General features: G+C 58.0%; 1 protein-coding gene across 1 annotated transcript; it reads right to left on the bottom strand.

Annotated features, from left to right (window-relative positions):
* Window positions 1–7,493: 7,493 nt before the first annotated feature.
* On the bottom strand, window positions 7,494–9,463 carry RAX (retina and anterior neural fold homeobox). Its single transcript, XM_059834186.1, has 3 exons — window positions 9,187–9,463; window positions 8,837–9,066; window positions 7,494–7,946 (listed from the first exon to the last, which is right to left on the bottom strand). Exons 1-3 carry the CDS (start codon window positions 9,461–9,463, stop codon window positions 7,494–7,496), a joined length of 960 nt encoding a protein of 319 aa, XP_059690169.1.
* Between the last annotated feature and the right edge of the window lie 5,328 nt (window positions 9,464–14,791).

Below are 14,791 nucleotides of genomic sequence, written 5' to 3'. Positions count from 1 at the left end.
AAACCCCACGGAGCCGGGCCGACCCCGCCGGGCAGCGCCGTACCCCGCGGCCAGCGGCAGCGGAGCTGCGCCCGCCCCCGGCAGGCGGCGCCCTCGGCCCACGGATGGGCGCCACCTGCCCGCGGGGCGGGGCGGGGCGGGGCGGCACAGGCGGGCGGGCCGCGCAGCTCGGTCTGGTGCCGGTGCCCCCGGCCCCGGGGGCCGCCCGGCGCCCCGCGCCGCAGCCCGCCCCCCGCCCGGTGCGCCGGGCCGGCAGGCCCTCGCCGGAGCGCCCCGCTGCAAGGGGAGCCCCGGGGCTGCGTCCGCGTGTCACGGTGTCCGGTGTGACCCGAGCGGTGCCGGTGGCCCCCGCCGCGGGGAGAGCTGGCCGTCCGGGCTCTTCACCGGGAGAGTCCGGCGCGGCGGGGCGTTCCCCGGGCCGGCGCACGGCAGCGCGGCCGCCGCCTCCCGGCCGCAGCGGGGGAGCGGGCGCTGCTCCGGCGGCGGTCCGAGGCGGGGCGGGGCGGGGGGTCTGCAGCCTCATCCCGCGTCTCCTTGTCCTGCCGGACCCGGTAGCGTGCCGCGTGTCTTAGACGACGGGCTACTGCCCAGGAGCACGTCTGGCATCGGTAGGTGCCGCTTGTCCCTGCGGCCTCTCGTCTGCGCCCAGTCACGCAACGCTAATCCCGCTTCTCTTCTCCTTTTGTGGCGGTTCAGTCCTCTGACGTTCCCAGAGCAGTAGTAAACTGAGGTGAGGACTAATTAGTGTCCCCGTGTGTACTCTGTAGCCCTCTCGTGCAGCCCTGCAGGGCTCCTCAAACTCCGGAGAAAAAGGCACCGTGGAGCCAACTGGGTATGAAGTCAGTTAGACCACTAGTGATTACCCGCACCCTTCATCTTAGCTATTCTGAGTTCCAGGGTAAATCCCATTTATCTCGGCGGACATCCCAACCTATGCCAGCCAAAGGGAATACCCAGTGTATTTAATTGCTGCCCCGGGATTTTTATAACTTTAAAACGCTTATCCTTTTTAATTTTGCCTTTCTCTTTTAGTCCCTGTTTGCCACCTTGCTCAAAGACAACGCGAAGTCTTGCCAGGAGTTAGGATTAGCACTTCAGAAAAATCCCCCTGCTCATGTGGTGTGCCAGTCATTCCTTCCCTCCCTCCAAGGCCCTCTTCCCTCCCGGAGGAAGGCTCCGTGAAAAAGGCCGTGTGAGAAAGCTCATGTGCAGTCTGGGTTCTGCCATCAAGCGGTTTGATTTTGGCTCAGTGCAGGGCCAGGTTGGGACAGCTATACCCAAGTGCTTTGCCCAACCCTGGCAGTGATGAAGGCAGAGTGGAGGAAGGAGTTGAGTGAAATAAGAGGGGCACCACAAAAAGGTGCTTGGGAAGCTGGCTTTACTCTTCGTGTGGCCAAAGTCACTGGAGTGAGTATGCGCGCGTGTTACACACCCAAGAAATAAAAAAGAAGCCTGGCCCAGAAGCCAAAGCACTATCTGAAGACTCGAGCAATCGTTGTACAGACCCGGGTGGGATGCTAAGCGCAGGCACCTACTGCTGTTAGCACCCTTGGCCTCCAGCTGTGGAACTGGAAGAGTACGGGGTCTCTTGCAGAGCCTGTGTCGTATGTGCCAGGCATGTGTGGATGGCCCACGCTCCCTGAAGGGCTCTCAAATGGCACTAGAGGCGGGAGGTAACTCAGTCCTGCCACCCCTGTCTGAGCGTGGGTGAGTCATGTTTCTCTGTGCCTCAGTTTCTCTGCATGTAAAATGGGAGTCCCCTAGCCCACAGAGGCAGCATCAAATAAACTGGAAGGGTATTTGTTAGGATGTTATAGGGAAGGGATGGGGGAGCAGCATGTTTATGACCGGTTCATCATAAACTATGAAGCCATGAACTGCAGGTTTGCCTGCCATACAAGCTGTCTTGGTTTTGAGTCACGCTGCAGGCAGCAGAGGCATTTGAGCAAGAGCAAGCTGCCGATGAGGCAGTCTTCCTGAGGAGCCCTTCGTTTAAAAGCATTGCTTAAAACCAGCATCCCCTGGTTGACATTCTGGATTTGCCCAGAGGCCTCTCTCTTACTCCCTGCACCTGCCCCACCGCTGAGATGGCATCAAAGGAGGGATCGCTGTCATACCTGCGCTGGTCAGCAGCTGGAACACCGTCTGCTTTTCTGCCCCAGCACTCCCTTCTGTACCGGTGGCCAAAGCTTCAGTTGTTACCTCTTCTTGCCTCCATCCAAATTTCTGCTGCCTCCATTTAAACTCTCTCCTGAATGTCTTGTCCAGCTGACTTTAACTGCTTTTCTACACAGAACCAAACATTTCAGAGCTGATTTCACAGTTCTTAGTGGGGCAGAAATGTCATATGACGGAGGGATGACTGCCAAATGTCAGCCAATTTTCACATCACGCATTGGCAGAACAGAGAGATGCTCAGATAGAGGAGACACAATATTCACTCCACCAGAAAAACTGGTAATGTTGTCAGAGTGACCAGCATCCTGGTCTAACCAGCTTTTCGTTCCGCTCTCTTTTGTTTGTTTTATTCCACCATTTTCTTCTGTGATAGGATTTTGTAAATGGGTACTCTGTGGTTGATAAACTACTGAAGGAAGTTGATAAAGTCCCAAGGTTCACAACTCATGGCATCAGTCACACAAGAAGATGCTGACTGCATAGAAGAAAGAACCTGAGTGTCCAGCCCCAAAACACCGTAGCTGAAGGGAAACCCCTTGAATTAATGTCTGTTGGAGTTGGTCTTCATAGTATGTCCCGACAGACTGAACCGAAGAAAGATGTAGCCAGGAGCTTTGAACAGATGCTTGAGATTTTTCAGTAGTAAGTAACTAAATGTTCTTACTTGAAATCCCTGTCAGGTGTAGCTGAGGCAGCTGGAAAGAAGACCCTGCAACCATCCCTCTCGCCTGCGGACATTAACATGTGCTCGACAGAGGACAGGAACAGTATTGCCCCCAACCCCCACAGATCGTAACAGAGATTTAAACTGTGACTGAGCTCTGTGAGTTTTCATCTCACAGGGGCTGTGACCCGTCGCGGCTGTGGAGCAAACACAACGCTGCTCCAGAGGGGTGACAACTGGGGGCATTCTTGGGTACTAACCCATGCAGCCGCTTCTCCTGACCCCATCCAGCAGGGACTGAGGGCCAGTCCTGGACAGAGAGCCAGTCCAGGGCTGGAGAGCCCTGGACAGAGAGCCAGTCTTGCTCCACCGGAAAGCAACTGAGCTGAACTCGATGTCAAAACTCTCCTTGGCTTAAATAAGTCAGGGGTCTTTGCTACTTTCCTTGAATACCGACAGGATTTTGAACAGGGGTGGGAAGAAAGAGAGATTAGAAGACACTTTCTGCTGGGAAATGCTGCCTTTGAGACTGAGTTTCATGATGGCATTTTCCTCATATTTATTAATTCAGAGACCTTCAAAGCTCTTTGTAGTAACTGTCTTCTCTCCTGCACGGGTCATGCTGCTGACCTGTGCAAAACTTTACACAACACTTCTGTATGTCAAGCCTGGGATTTCTGGGCTGGGCAAAGACAGCCAGGCCTAATGGAAAGACTTTTCGTGAAAACAGTCTACCTCTCTGCATTTCACATCTTAATGAGAAATCACCCAGGGTTAACCTCATTTGCCAGCGCAGACATTGCTACAGATGAAGCAGATGCAGAGACGGTGATTTGATTTTCCTTTTCCAGAACTTTGAAGCAAATGCAAAGCGGACAATTTAATAGAAAGAAATGTCTATCCATCCCTCCACTCCCGGATTAAAAAACAGGAGCTCAGACCGGTCATGTGGGATTTACCTGGGAATGAACTAGGCTTTCCAAGCACAGTTAGGGTCCTAGTTCAGCCTGCTCCCCCAGTGAAATACAGCAGGGAAGGAAAGGGGAAAGAGCCCCTCAGCTTCTGACACTGGCTGCTCTCCCCAAGGCCCGTTGACTATGGGAGAGTCCAGTTTGACCGGTAGCAGACGCAACTTGTCTTGCCTCCCATTCCCAGGAAGGTTTGCCCCTCCTCACTAGTCATTTGCCCTGTGAGAAGGGAGGTGCGGTACCCCCGGGGGCAGGGATCCGTGCCCGTGGAAGGGTAGCAAGGATGCATCTCCATGTAGCACTCGCTCCCAGGAGCCTCCCGGGGCAGCCCTTGCCAACTGCCCCATATTCAGGACACTGAGCGAAGACCAAGTTACTCTTGGCAAATCTCTAAGAAGTGCTTACCGCTTGACCCGCCAAAGCCTGCACACTTCCGTGAGCAGCCGCCACCGCTCACAATCCCTGTCCTACAAGTCCACCTCTCCCAAAAGGTAGTCCGCCATGGTCAGCGTAACAACATTCACTGTCTGCAGTTGTCTCATTGCAAAGGAGTAAATTTCTTAGTATTTTCACTGGCAGTCTTTTATTGGTATTATTCTTTCTTAGAACTTCAGATGTTGCAAAGAAGTCAAATGTAAACACTAAAAATACTATCTTGCTAATACAGTTTAAGTAAAAGAAGAAATAGATCACTCAGAAAAGGCCGGGCTAATAGCCTTAGCAAAGTTAGAGTAAAGAAGTGGTTAAGGATCTAGATGATTTAATCCAGTTTTAAGAAAAGGTTTTACAGTGAGCAATTAGATGCTGTTTAAGGAATTAATCACTAATGGGTCATTAACTCTGACTGCTATTGTACAGTTAACAAGCCGAGGCAGGATTATTAGACTCAGCACCCAATTAAGTAGGAGAAGATATTTACAACAAAATGAACAAATGAGCTTTTAAAATGGAATGGGACAATTTGAAAGAAAGTGTAGGAACACAGAAAACTAGACAGGGTACAAGAAAGACAGGAGTTCACATATGGCTCTGTCCCTTCATTTGTTTGAAAAATATTTACCTGTCTGTGCCCACTTATGTTTAGCTGCTTAAAATATTTATTTTCAGCAATAAACTCATAGCCTTCCTTGAAGGACATGACTACACATAGTTTATCCGCTACAGCGTTCACATGTACAACGTGTAGCAGAAGACCTGCTGAATACGTCAATAAAAGAACAATCACCATAGCTTGACATCATCTTTCGGGTTTTCCTCGCAGGTGTTGGATCAGGAGCTTAATAAAAGTGAACAAGTGTCTCCAGCTGCTGTTTCTGCTGTCCTGTCGTTGTGGTGTTACCTGCTGTTAGTCTTTGACCACCTCAGATAACCAAGCGTCAGTGCTGATCACAAAGTAGGGGGGTCTTTCCAATGGCTTTCTAGGATGCAGAATAACTGGAGGCAACAGGGAGGGAGGGTAGTAGTGTCAAAATGGGGAAGAGCACCACTGAACTCTTGGGGAGCTGCTTGTTAATCATGAGCAATAAGCACAGGTAGGAGCTTTTTGGCAACAGTTAAACGTGCTCACATGCAGGAGGGTTTTTGGCATCAGAGCCGCAGCTGGGCTGCAGCCAAGTAATGACAAGTGGGATCGTTCCTACCCCGGAGGAGGAAGAGTGTGCAGAGCCCGTGCAGCCATTTGGTAGTGTGTGTCCACTACCGACGCAGCCCAGGGTGTGCAAGCACACCAAGAGACATCCTTCCCTCGTAGCTGCCAGAGGAGATGGGCCTTCTTGCAAGCCCAGCGTCCTTGGCGATGCAAACAAAGCTTACCTGTGAAAGGAGCCCTGGAATAAAACCTGAAAATTGAAGGGACACAGTTTTTGTTCTCGTCCCCTCCCCCCAGAAGTTTACTTGGGTCTCCTTACCAGCACTTAGCAAATTATTTCCCAGGTCCCGACAGCAACGGCACTTTCTTTTCCTGACAGCATGGCACTTTCTTTGCCAAGGAAGCAAAGAGCTGTGAGCTGAGGAGGCTGGGCACCACCACAGGCACACACCCCGTGGCACTGACCGCTCCGGAGCCCCACAGGAGGGTCTGGCCCAGGCAGGGCTACATCCCCCCTGAACTCAGCGGGGACCACTCACTGGGGCTCCTGCACCCCCCCGGACCAGCACAGCTCAGGGAAGGGAAGCCTGGGGGCCCGGGCACTGCATGTCCTCTGGTCTAGAGAGGCAGGTTGGATCTGCAGGGAGGCCGGCGAGAGAGGAACAGGCGTTTCAAAATAGAGGGATTCCTATTATTATCCGTAAAAGAAGCTCTCGAGACAATAGATGGGGACTGCTGTGGAGAAGGCTGTGAAGGGATGTTTAGAAACTGCTGTCTAAGGTTAAAAAGCTCTCTGAAGTGAAGCTGAACAAAGCTGACATACTTGTTTCTGACAGGACTCTTAAAAGATACGCACAGATTGTGAAAACATAATTAGACGCCAGCCTTTGTCTGGCCACGACGAGTGGGAAATGGTGAAAGGAGAGGTCTCCCAGTCTGCATTGAATCATCCCCAGGACACAATGAGGGCGCTTGTGCATCCTTCTCTCTTCCCTAATGAGAAACGTTAATTGCCACAACTTCCAGAGTGTGTAGAGCACCCTGTGCCCAGTGGAGGAGAAGGGGTGTTTCATTACAGCTTCTCAGCCCCATTACAGGCAGTAACGGAGATAATGGAAAATAAAGATGCCGCAGTTTTAGTTTCGGCAGCTTGGCGATGGGCACTGGGTGGGCGGGGGAGCGAGCATGGCCCAGCGCTGTGCCAGGCTCTGGGGGCTGCACTGGGCACCCGCACCGGGCAGGACGCACCCAGCGGGCCCCCGCCGACAGCTCCAGCTGCCCGATCAGGCGTCCAGAGCCCGGCAGCTGGGCTGCGGGGACATGGGGCCCTGCGGCACCTGCCGATCCCCTTCTCTGAGGAGGCACCAAGGGCCAGGGGACTGGCACCGGCCCCACTCCGCTGGGGGAGGGGTGGGCAAAGCCCATCTGAACCCGGGGCTGCCCCACAAGGGCAGCTGTGGGAGTGCTGCGCTGGGCCCACGGACTGCCAGGGCCCCGGCCCCTCTTTGCTGAGCGGGGAGCCCCTAGCTGGGCACGCTCCCCGCCGTGGGGCTGCAGCCCCCAGTGCTCGCAGGCAGTTTGGGCAGGGTCCTGCTGCTGGAGGGGGAAGGAGGAGAGCCCACAGCCAGGCCTGTCCCAACCCTCTGCGCACCACAGGCAGTGGAGGGTTCGGCCTGAGCAGCCCGCTTGCGCGCAGAAACACGATGCACAGCCTTCGTGCACGTCGTGCCATTTAATGGTGCAAAACCAGAAAACCCTCCCCAGGTAATGCAGGCCTCAGCTCCCAGCCACCTTACACAGCTCTTCGCCCTACTGCAGCTTTTATTGCGACTAAAGCGTCCAGCCAAGGAGGGAGAGCGAGAGAGATTTTTTTCCTAAGCTATGATCAGGCCTCTAACTCTGCAGGGCATGTGGAAAAGGGAATTAAAAGGACCACAAAATACAAAGCAAGCCGGGCCGTGGGGGAAAGGCTGGTGCAAGGGACAGCCCTCTCTTGCCTGGCCGTCCGGGGGAGCCAGAGCAGGGCAAGGGCGTCCCTTGGTCATCCCATGACCAGCCTTGCCCGTGGGTTTCTCCCAGGTGCCGAAGAGGGAGTTCAGATTGTCTGCCAGGGTTTGCCGATGGACTGGATGTGCTCCTTGGCCTTCATCCGCAAGGCGGCAATGCTGGTGTTGCGCGGGTCTGCCTCATCCAAGGGGAACTTGTCCACAAAGGAGGCCCCACACTGGTAAGGCGGCGGTGGCCCCATGGCCCCCAGGGGCTGCAGCGCATGGGTCACTGCCGGAGAGTTCAGGAAGGGCGGTGGCGTGTAGCTGCCGGGCAGGCTCTGCGGCGAGGCCACGAAGCCGGGCAGGGTCTGCAGGGCCGTGCTGCTGGGCACAGGCGGGCTGAGCCACGTCTCCAGGGGCAGGTTGCTGCTGAGAGGACCCATGGGTGTTGCCTGCGGTGAGCGGCTGAAGGAGAGGATGGGCGAGTCCTGCAGCTTCATAGAGGTCACCTCCAGCTTCTCCTGCCGCCGCCACTTGGCCCGTCTGTTCTGAAACCACACCTGCAAGCACAGCCGCGTTAGCCGGGCCCGGGGGTGGCACGGCAGTGCTGCTGCCCCCCCGGAGGACAGAGGCTCTCCCCTGGGTGCAGCAGCGCACACGAAGTGGAGCGAGTGAAAAGCGGTGGAAAAGCAGACGGCACGCCGTGCCGAGTGGGGGCTGGAGCCGTTCAGCCGCGCACCCCCCGCGGGCCCGACAGACCCGCAGCCCCTGGCTTGGCGGGGAGCAGCGCCACGGGGGGAGCGCGCCACGGGGGGAGCGCGCCACGGGGGGAGCGCGCCACGCGGGGAGCAGCGCAGCGACAGCCCCGCGGCGGAGCCGGCCCGCCCTGCCCGCCCGCCCGCCTCGGCCGCCCGCTAGCCGCCTCCCGGGGCCGGGACACGCCAGTCAACGGGCAGCGGCGCTGACGGCGTGGTCAGCGGCCGGGCCGGGCCGGGCCGGGCCGGGGCCGCCGCGTCGGGGCCGTGCGGACGGCGCCAGCCGCAGACGCGCCCGACGCTCAGCCACGCACCGGCCGGGGCTAGCGGTGCCGGTGCCGGTGCCGGGCTGGGTTACGGGCCCGCGGGCCGGGGCAGCGGGGCCGCCCGCGCGCCGGGGCGGTGCTGCTCCGGCCGCCGGGCGGGCGGGTCCACGCCGGGCCGGGGGCTCCCGGCGCCGGGAACGCGGGGCTGCGGCGGGCCGGCCCGGACTGCGCCGCGCCGTGCCGTGCCGTGCCGGGAGCTGCCGGCGCCGGGAACGCGGGGCTGCGCCGAGCCGTGCCGGGAGCTGCCGTGCCGTGCCGTGCCGTGCCGGGGGGCGCGGGGGGTGTCCCGGCGCCGGGAACGCGGCGCCAGGCTGAGGCGGGGGCTGCCGGGGCGCGGGGCCGGGCCGGCGGGGCGGGGGCAGGCGTTACCTGCACGCGGACCTCGGGGAGGTTGACCTTCATGGCGAGCTCCTCGCGGCTGTACACGTCGGGGTAGTGGGACTTCTCGAAGGCGCGCTCCAGCTCGTGGAGCTGGTACGTGGTGAAGGTGGTGCGGTTCCGCCGGTGCTTCTTCTTGGGCTGCTCCTCGTCCGACGGCTTCCCCTCGCCGCCGCTGCCGGCGGGCAGCTCGGGGCTGGCGCTGCCGGGGCAGTACGGCTCTGGGAGGGGAAGACGGGCGGGTCACCGGGAGGCCGACCTCCCCGCGGGGCCCGCCCGAGGGCGCGGAGGAGAGCCGCCCGCCCGCCCGCCCCCCGGCGCCTCTCGCCCGCCGCGCTCACCTTGGAAGCGCTCGGCGCGGCCCTGGGGCTCGGCCGGCGGCGGCTCGCCGGGCATCTTGGGGACGCAGTGCCGGGGACCCCGCCTGTCCGCCTCCTTGGCGCTGCCGGCGCTGCCGTCGGGCGGGAAGGGGCCCAGCAGGCCGTCCTCCTTGGTGAACCCCAGGATGGCCTCGATGCTGTGCAGCCTCGACGGGTTCCCTCCGGGGCTCCGCGCCGCCTGAGCGGACAGCGAGAAGGCGCCCTCGGCCATGGCGAGCGGGGCGCCGGGCGGGTGCATGGGGCAGCCGGCCCGGGGCCCCGGCGCGGCGCTGCGGTCCCGCCCGGCCCCGGGGCGGCGCGGGCAGCTCTGGCACGGCGCCGCCCGGCGGGCTGGCCTCCTTGGGGCGGGGGAGGAGTGCCGGGGGGCGGTGGGCGAACGGGAAGGCGAGGCCCCGGCGCCGCGCCGGCATGGCAGGGGAGGCAGGGCATCCCCAGGGCCCCGCCGGCAGCGCCCGCTGCCCCCCCCCGGCCCGCCGGCCGCCCCGCCCCGCCCCGCCGGCCCGGCCCCGGCCCCGGCCCCAGGCGGCGCCGGGCGATGCCATCCGGGGCCCTCGAGGCGGGGCGGGCCGGCCCCCGGCTCCTGCGGGGGGCTGGCCCAGGCCGGGCGCCCCGCCGAGCCCCGCCACCGGAGCCTCGGGGCCGGGGCCGCACTGCCCGGGCCGAGCGCCGTCGGAAATCACCGTGGGACAGGCGGCTGCCGGTGCGCCGGGCGCGGGGGCACCCACCCGGCACGGCAGTGCCCGGGACGGCGGGAACCGCGGGAGCCGCTTGCCGGGAGTGGGGCTCCGTGGAGGGGCAGTGGAGGGGCGGGAGCCCGGGCGGGGGGGCCTGGGCGAGAGGACAGCGGGTGCCCGGCTGGGTGCTCTGCGCCGTGCCGCGGGCTCTCGGAGCCCCTCCGAATTTCTCTCGCTTGACAGCTCCAGCCTGCGTCCGTCCCAGGCATTTTTTAAGTGCACCGCTTTCGTAGGCGGCCCCTCAAAAGACGGCACGCAGGAGGATGCCGCGGCACCGTTCTGCGTCAAACGCACCGGGCAGAAAGCACTGGGGGGAAAAGCCGATGCCCTCGTCCCGTGGCCGGGTGCTTGCCCCGCGTCCGGCTGCCTTCAAAGCCGGGTTTACAGACCAAGTGAAGTGCGTGCGGGCTTTTGGGGAGGGACTCTGGAGACACCTGAAGGAGCTGGGCTCAGCCTTTCAGCCTTCACGAGCCTGGGGAAAGCGCTGGGCAGTATTTCTGAGGAGCTTTTCCAAGATGCCGGTATAGGACAGACCCTGTGAGAAGAGCTGATTCTGTGACCCCGTCCTCCCCGGCCCGAGTGCGGCGGGGAGGCTGGAGGGCGGGGTGTGGCGTCATGGGAGAGCTACAAAATGCTGTTGGAGGTAAGGCAGAGAGCCAAATCCCACACCTTGCTTTGTACTTGACTTGGTGGAGGCCATGGACTCAGTACAGTACTAAGCAGGCAACGGCATCATGTCTCCTGCCTCCAACAGACTCTTTCCTGCATCAGCATTTTTCCTGCTTTTCTCGTTCCGTCACTTTATCACTTTTTATGCTAGCACGTGCCAGTTCCTCCGAGGCACCAGCCATCTCTTGTCCCAGCTGCTTTAAGTGAGAAACACAGTAACATCCAGAGTGGTTTTCAGCCTGCACTTAGCTTTGAAGATGCTCCCACTTCCAGCCCGAGGACAGTGTATGTGAATGAAAAACACCACTGCTGCTGCTTCTTCCAGATACAGTAGCTAGTCTAATAAACGGTACGACCTCTCTTAACAAACCTTCATTTTTGCTTCCCCCCCTGCCCCAACAGGATGCATTTGGTGCGGATTTTTCCAGAGGAACCGCTTCAAAACAAAGGTGGGCAGTGCTTGCCTCTGCCTGTGCCCACACCTTTTTAAGGTTTGTGGGCTGATGCCCCAAATTAATTCCTTTTAGAAGCGCTCAGCTTTTCCTGCTAGCTCCAGGTGAGGTTTGCCTTCACTGACTGCTTCTGGGGGCGGGGGTCAGGGCCGAAAGAACTCAGCCATCCATTGGCAAAGAGGGAAGAGGCCAAACAGAAGAGACAAGAAAAGGTTAGTGTGGCTTTTGTGCACAATATGAAAAGCAAGTCAATACCATTGTAGGGGCATTGGAGGGTACTCAAAGCAATCAGCCAGGGGCCATTGTGTTCCTTTAATCTACATGTGTATTTCCCAAGAACTCTATTAGTGAAGATGAATGAACTGTGCAATGTCCCTAATTTCTTCTAATTTGAAGCCAGGGTTTTATGGGACTCACAACCAGCACAAAACATGCCTGTCCCTCCAGAAGTCCTGGGCAAACTTGGGAACCGTTTTTGCTTGTTGTAGCACAAAAAGATAGCGAGGTGAGACAAAGGACCAAAACCCCTTTAGCCAGATTCCGGTCTGGCAGTAAGTGCCATAAAGGGCATTGGGTGCTGGCACAGATGCTGCTTTTAGGGCACCTGTCAAAATTGTCAAATATAGGAACAAGACTCAATTTTTTTGCTGTTAATTGCAATGCAAATGTACAGCAAAAAAACTTGCATCCCCAAAGCAGGGTACACATCCCACACAGTACATGAGAGACGTTCCTCCCTCATAGAGAAGGATCCTCCTTCCTCGGCAGTAGATTATTACAGTTGTGTTTGCTGTATGGGACTGCATTGGTCTGCATGGAACTGCATTAGCATCCTTCGTGCAGGGGAGTGGAGTTGTCGAAAGAGGAAGCAACTCCCGTAGTCGCAATCTGTAAAAATCTGAACACCCCCCCCACCCACCCCTGTAGCAGAGCAGAGACCAGCTCTGACTCTTCCAGCTCCAGATCTGTCTTTTCTCTCTTGCCATGCTTAAGGCACAGACTGTGGTGCCCTGACACACACGTGAGGCGTCACACAGCTCTGGGGAGGGAGGAATTCTAACAGTTCCTCTGACAATCGGAGACTAACGCAGAGAGCTTAGGATGGCAAAGGCAGGTAACTGAACATTTCCCTTTGGGTCTAATGTACTGGCTGGTAGTTAAATCCCCTGCTGCCACCGAGTCCCCTGGGGCGTATATTGTACTAGCATGAAGCCTCAGAAACTGGCACTGTGGTACATCACAGCCTCGCAAGGACCGTTTACCTTTGGAAATTTACAGGGGCAGTCCTGATCAAATTTGAGAATATTCATTAGGGGATGAAAAAGGTGGGATTTGTTGCTTGCCTTTCCAAAAGACGGCCCCCATTCCATCACCTTTTTTAGTTTTTTGCAATGTATTATTACAGCAATTGCTGCTGAAATTATGTTTGGAAGCAAACAGAAATTCTCAAGATGGACAACCTCTAAAGCGCAGTTGTCTGCTATACCTCCTTCCTGTGTATGCATAGTGAAGACTGAATGGGAATAGTTTTGGTCCTGTTGGTGCTGTTGAAACATATGTATGGGACGTGGCTTCACACAGTGAAAGCAGCACCATAACATGCCACAGATTCTTGCTTCCTTTCCTCTTGTCTTTTCTTGGTGTCAAGCTGAAATAATTACTGCCTTGCAGAGCAGACATCTGAAGCTGAAGTGACTCTGCAGGTGGGACATCACTCTCCAGACCAGTGATGTGCAGCAGGGAGCGCATCCCTGAAAGATAAACGGGGCTTCCAAGGTCAGACAGCAAACCGACAAGGGGCGAGGGGGACGGGGGAGCGGGCAAGGAAAAGAGGGAAATAATCACCCAGAGGCAACCTGTACCCCGCTGCAGTTTGCATACTCTCTAGCATCCAGCAGATTGTTAAAAACTGGAAAAACTGGCTTTGCTTTGTCCTCCCCACAAGTTCTTAAGTGTGCAGTCTAAGAACCTTCTTGAAAGCCCTGATGTATGAGGAAGCTGCTGCCTCCTCCCGTCACTGCATCACTCATACCTTGATAGTCACCTCCTGCTTTTTTTCTGGTGAGATTTTTCTTTATCTGCCCCTAGGAGAGTTGGTTGTGTTTTCTCCACCGCTTACAAGCTGCTCTGTGGCATGCAGGAATCCCACAGAGAATCCCCCGTGCCCCAGAGTGCCTGAGCCTCCATGGAGCATGCTGCCCGCGGTGCCCATCCTGGCTGTGGGCACGGCATCAGCCGTGGCTGCTCTGGCAGCAGGGCAGCCCTTTGTGGGCGGTGAGCGGCATGGGTCTGGTGCGAGGGCTCGGACAGTTAGGCTCACCACGCTCAGCCATCGCTCCAGAGGGAGGGAGTGGAGGTTCATGCTGTAAGGCTATATTAATGCAATCCTTCTTTACTTGTTTTCCAATTAGCCTAATTGAATTCGGATTGCTTAAAAGTGGGCACTAGAGACATTTATCTTGATGGGATGACGGCCTTGAGCTCCAGCGATCCTATTAGCTGTAAGAACCCAAATCCCAGGTAGGGTCCGTCCAGCAGTAGCTCCCATGTGACTTAACACTTTAATCTGCTCCTCTTCCGTGCAGCACACACACACGCGTACACAGACACACAGACACACACAGACACACAGACACACACAGACACGCAGAGACACACAGACGTGCACATACAGGCACACCTGTGCATAGGTGCATGCACGTATGTACACATGTATTTGTGCACACAAGTGCATCCCCATACACACACACCAGCACACATGCACACACACACAGTGGCTGCCTCTTAAAGTTCCAGCAGCCTTAGGAGAAAGGTTCTTTAGTGCAAGGTGTTGGAGAAAGACCTTGGAGAAAGACCTTCTTTCCTTTTTGTTAAGCGTTGGAGCAGAGTCGGTGTGGTGCCTGTCTGCCTGCCCGCTCTGCTCCAGGCTCTCCCATGGTCTGTCCCCAGGGCTAAGCATCTAGAGAGCTGCCTGCCCTGTGACGCGCACCCCATGTGGCCACCTCCTACCCGGGTGCCTCCCCAGGCCTGCAGCTGGTGTCTGAGGACAGGGACAGCGGGTGCTGGGGGGCTGAGCCCTGCAGGTGCTGGCAAGGAGCAGGGCAGCCACCTCCACCACCGAGAGGGTCGGGCTCCTGCTGAGGGCAGGACGGGTTTGCAGCTGTGCCCTGGCCATCACGCCGCCTTGCGCGGGGGGTCTTGGGGGGATTTGGGGCAACAGTGCTGGGCCCCCATGGCGCCCAAGACCCACCATTCCCGTGTACAGCCCAATGCCAGCCCCAGGGTGGGTGCAAGCCCTGGCCCCGGCACCCCAGGGAAACTCCGTCTGTGTGTGGGAGCTCAGGGCAGAAACCAGCACCTCCTGCGATGTAGCCCAGCTCTGCTGCTCCAGACTGAGAGTTTTTAAGTCTCTGGCTCTAAAAACGGTACCTAAGGCAGCTCACTCCCCTCCCAGCAGCAGATCAGCGTGGCTGTGGCCAGGGCTGGGGAGCATCCCACACTGTGGATGGGGAGGGCCCCGTCCCGCGCCAGCTCGCAGCTACCTCCCAGCCCCACTCGCCTCTGCCAGCCCTGACGTTTTCTTTGGAATCTCATTAATCGCTTGTTTGGTGATTCTGACTGTACTTTCTTCTCTGACCCTTTAAACCGTGAAAATGCTGATCCTATGTGTGCTGACGAATTTAATTAGCTCCTTTAAACCACCAGATGCTT

This window comes from Gavia stellata, chromosome Z (genome assembly GCF_030936135.1).
Source record: "Gavia stellata isolate bGavSte3 chromosome Z, bGavSte3.hap2, whole genome shotgun sequence".
Lineage (NCBI taxonomy): Eukaryota > Metazoa > Chordata > Aves > Gaviiformes > Gaviidae > Gavia > Gavia stellata.
This window is presented reverse-complemented; position numbering and strand designations above follow the sequence as displayed.

What these genes read in the sequence shown, in the direction of transcription:
- RAX (XM_059834186.1), bottom strand. Translation starts at nt 9,463, where the DNA reads ATGCACCCGCCCGGCGCCCCGCTCGCCATGGCCGAGGGCGCCTTCTCG. An exon ending in CCGCGCCGAGCGCTTCCAAG is followed by an intron (nt 9,067 to 9,186) that starts GTGAGCGCGGCG and finishes TTCCCCTCCCAG; the next exon opens with AGCCGTACTGCCCCGGCAGC. An exon ending in TCCCCGAGGTCCGCGTGCAG is followed by an intron (nt 7,947 to 8,836) that starts GTAACGCCTGCC and finishes CTGTGCTTGCAG; the next exon opens with GTGTGGTTTCAGAACAGACG.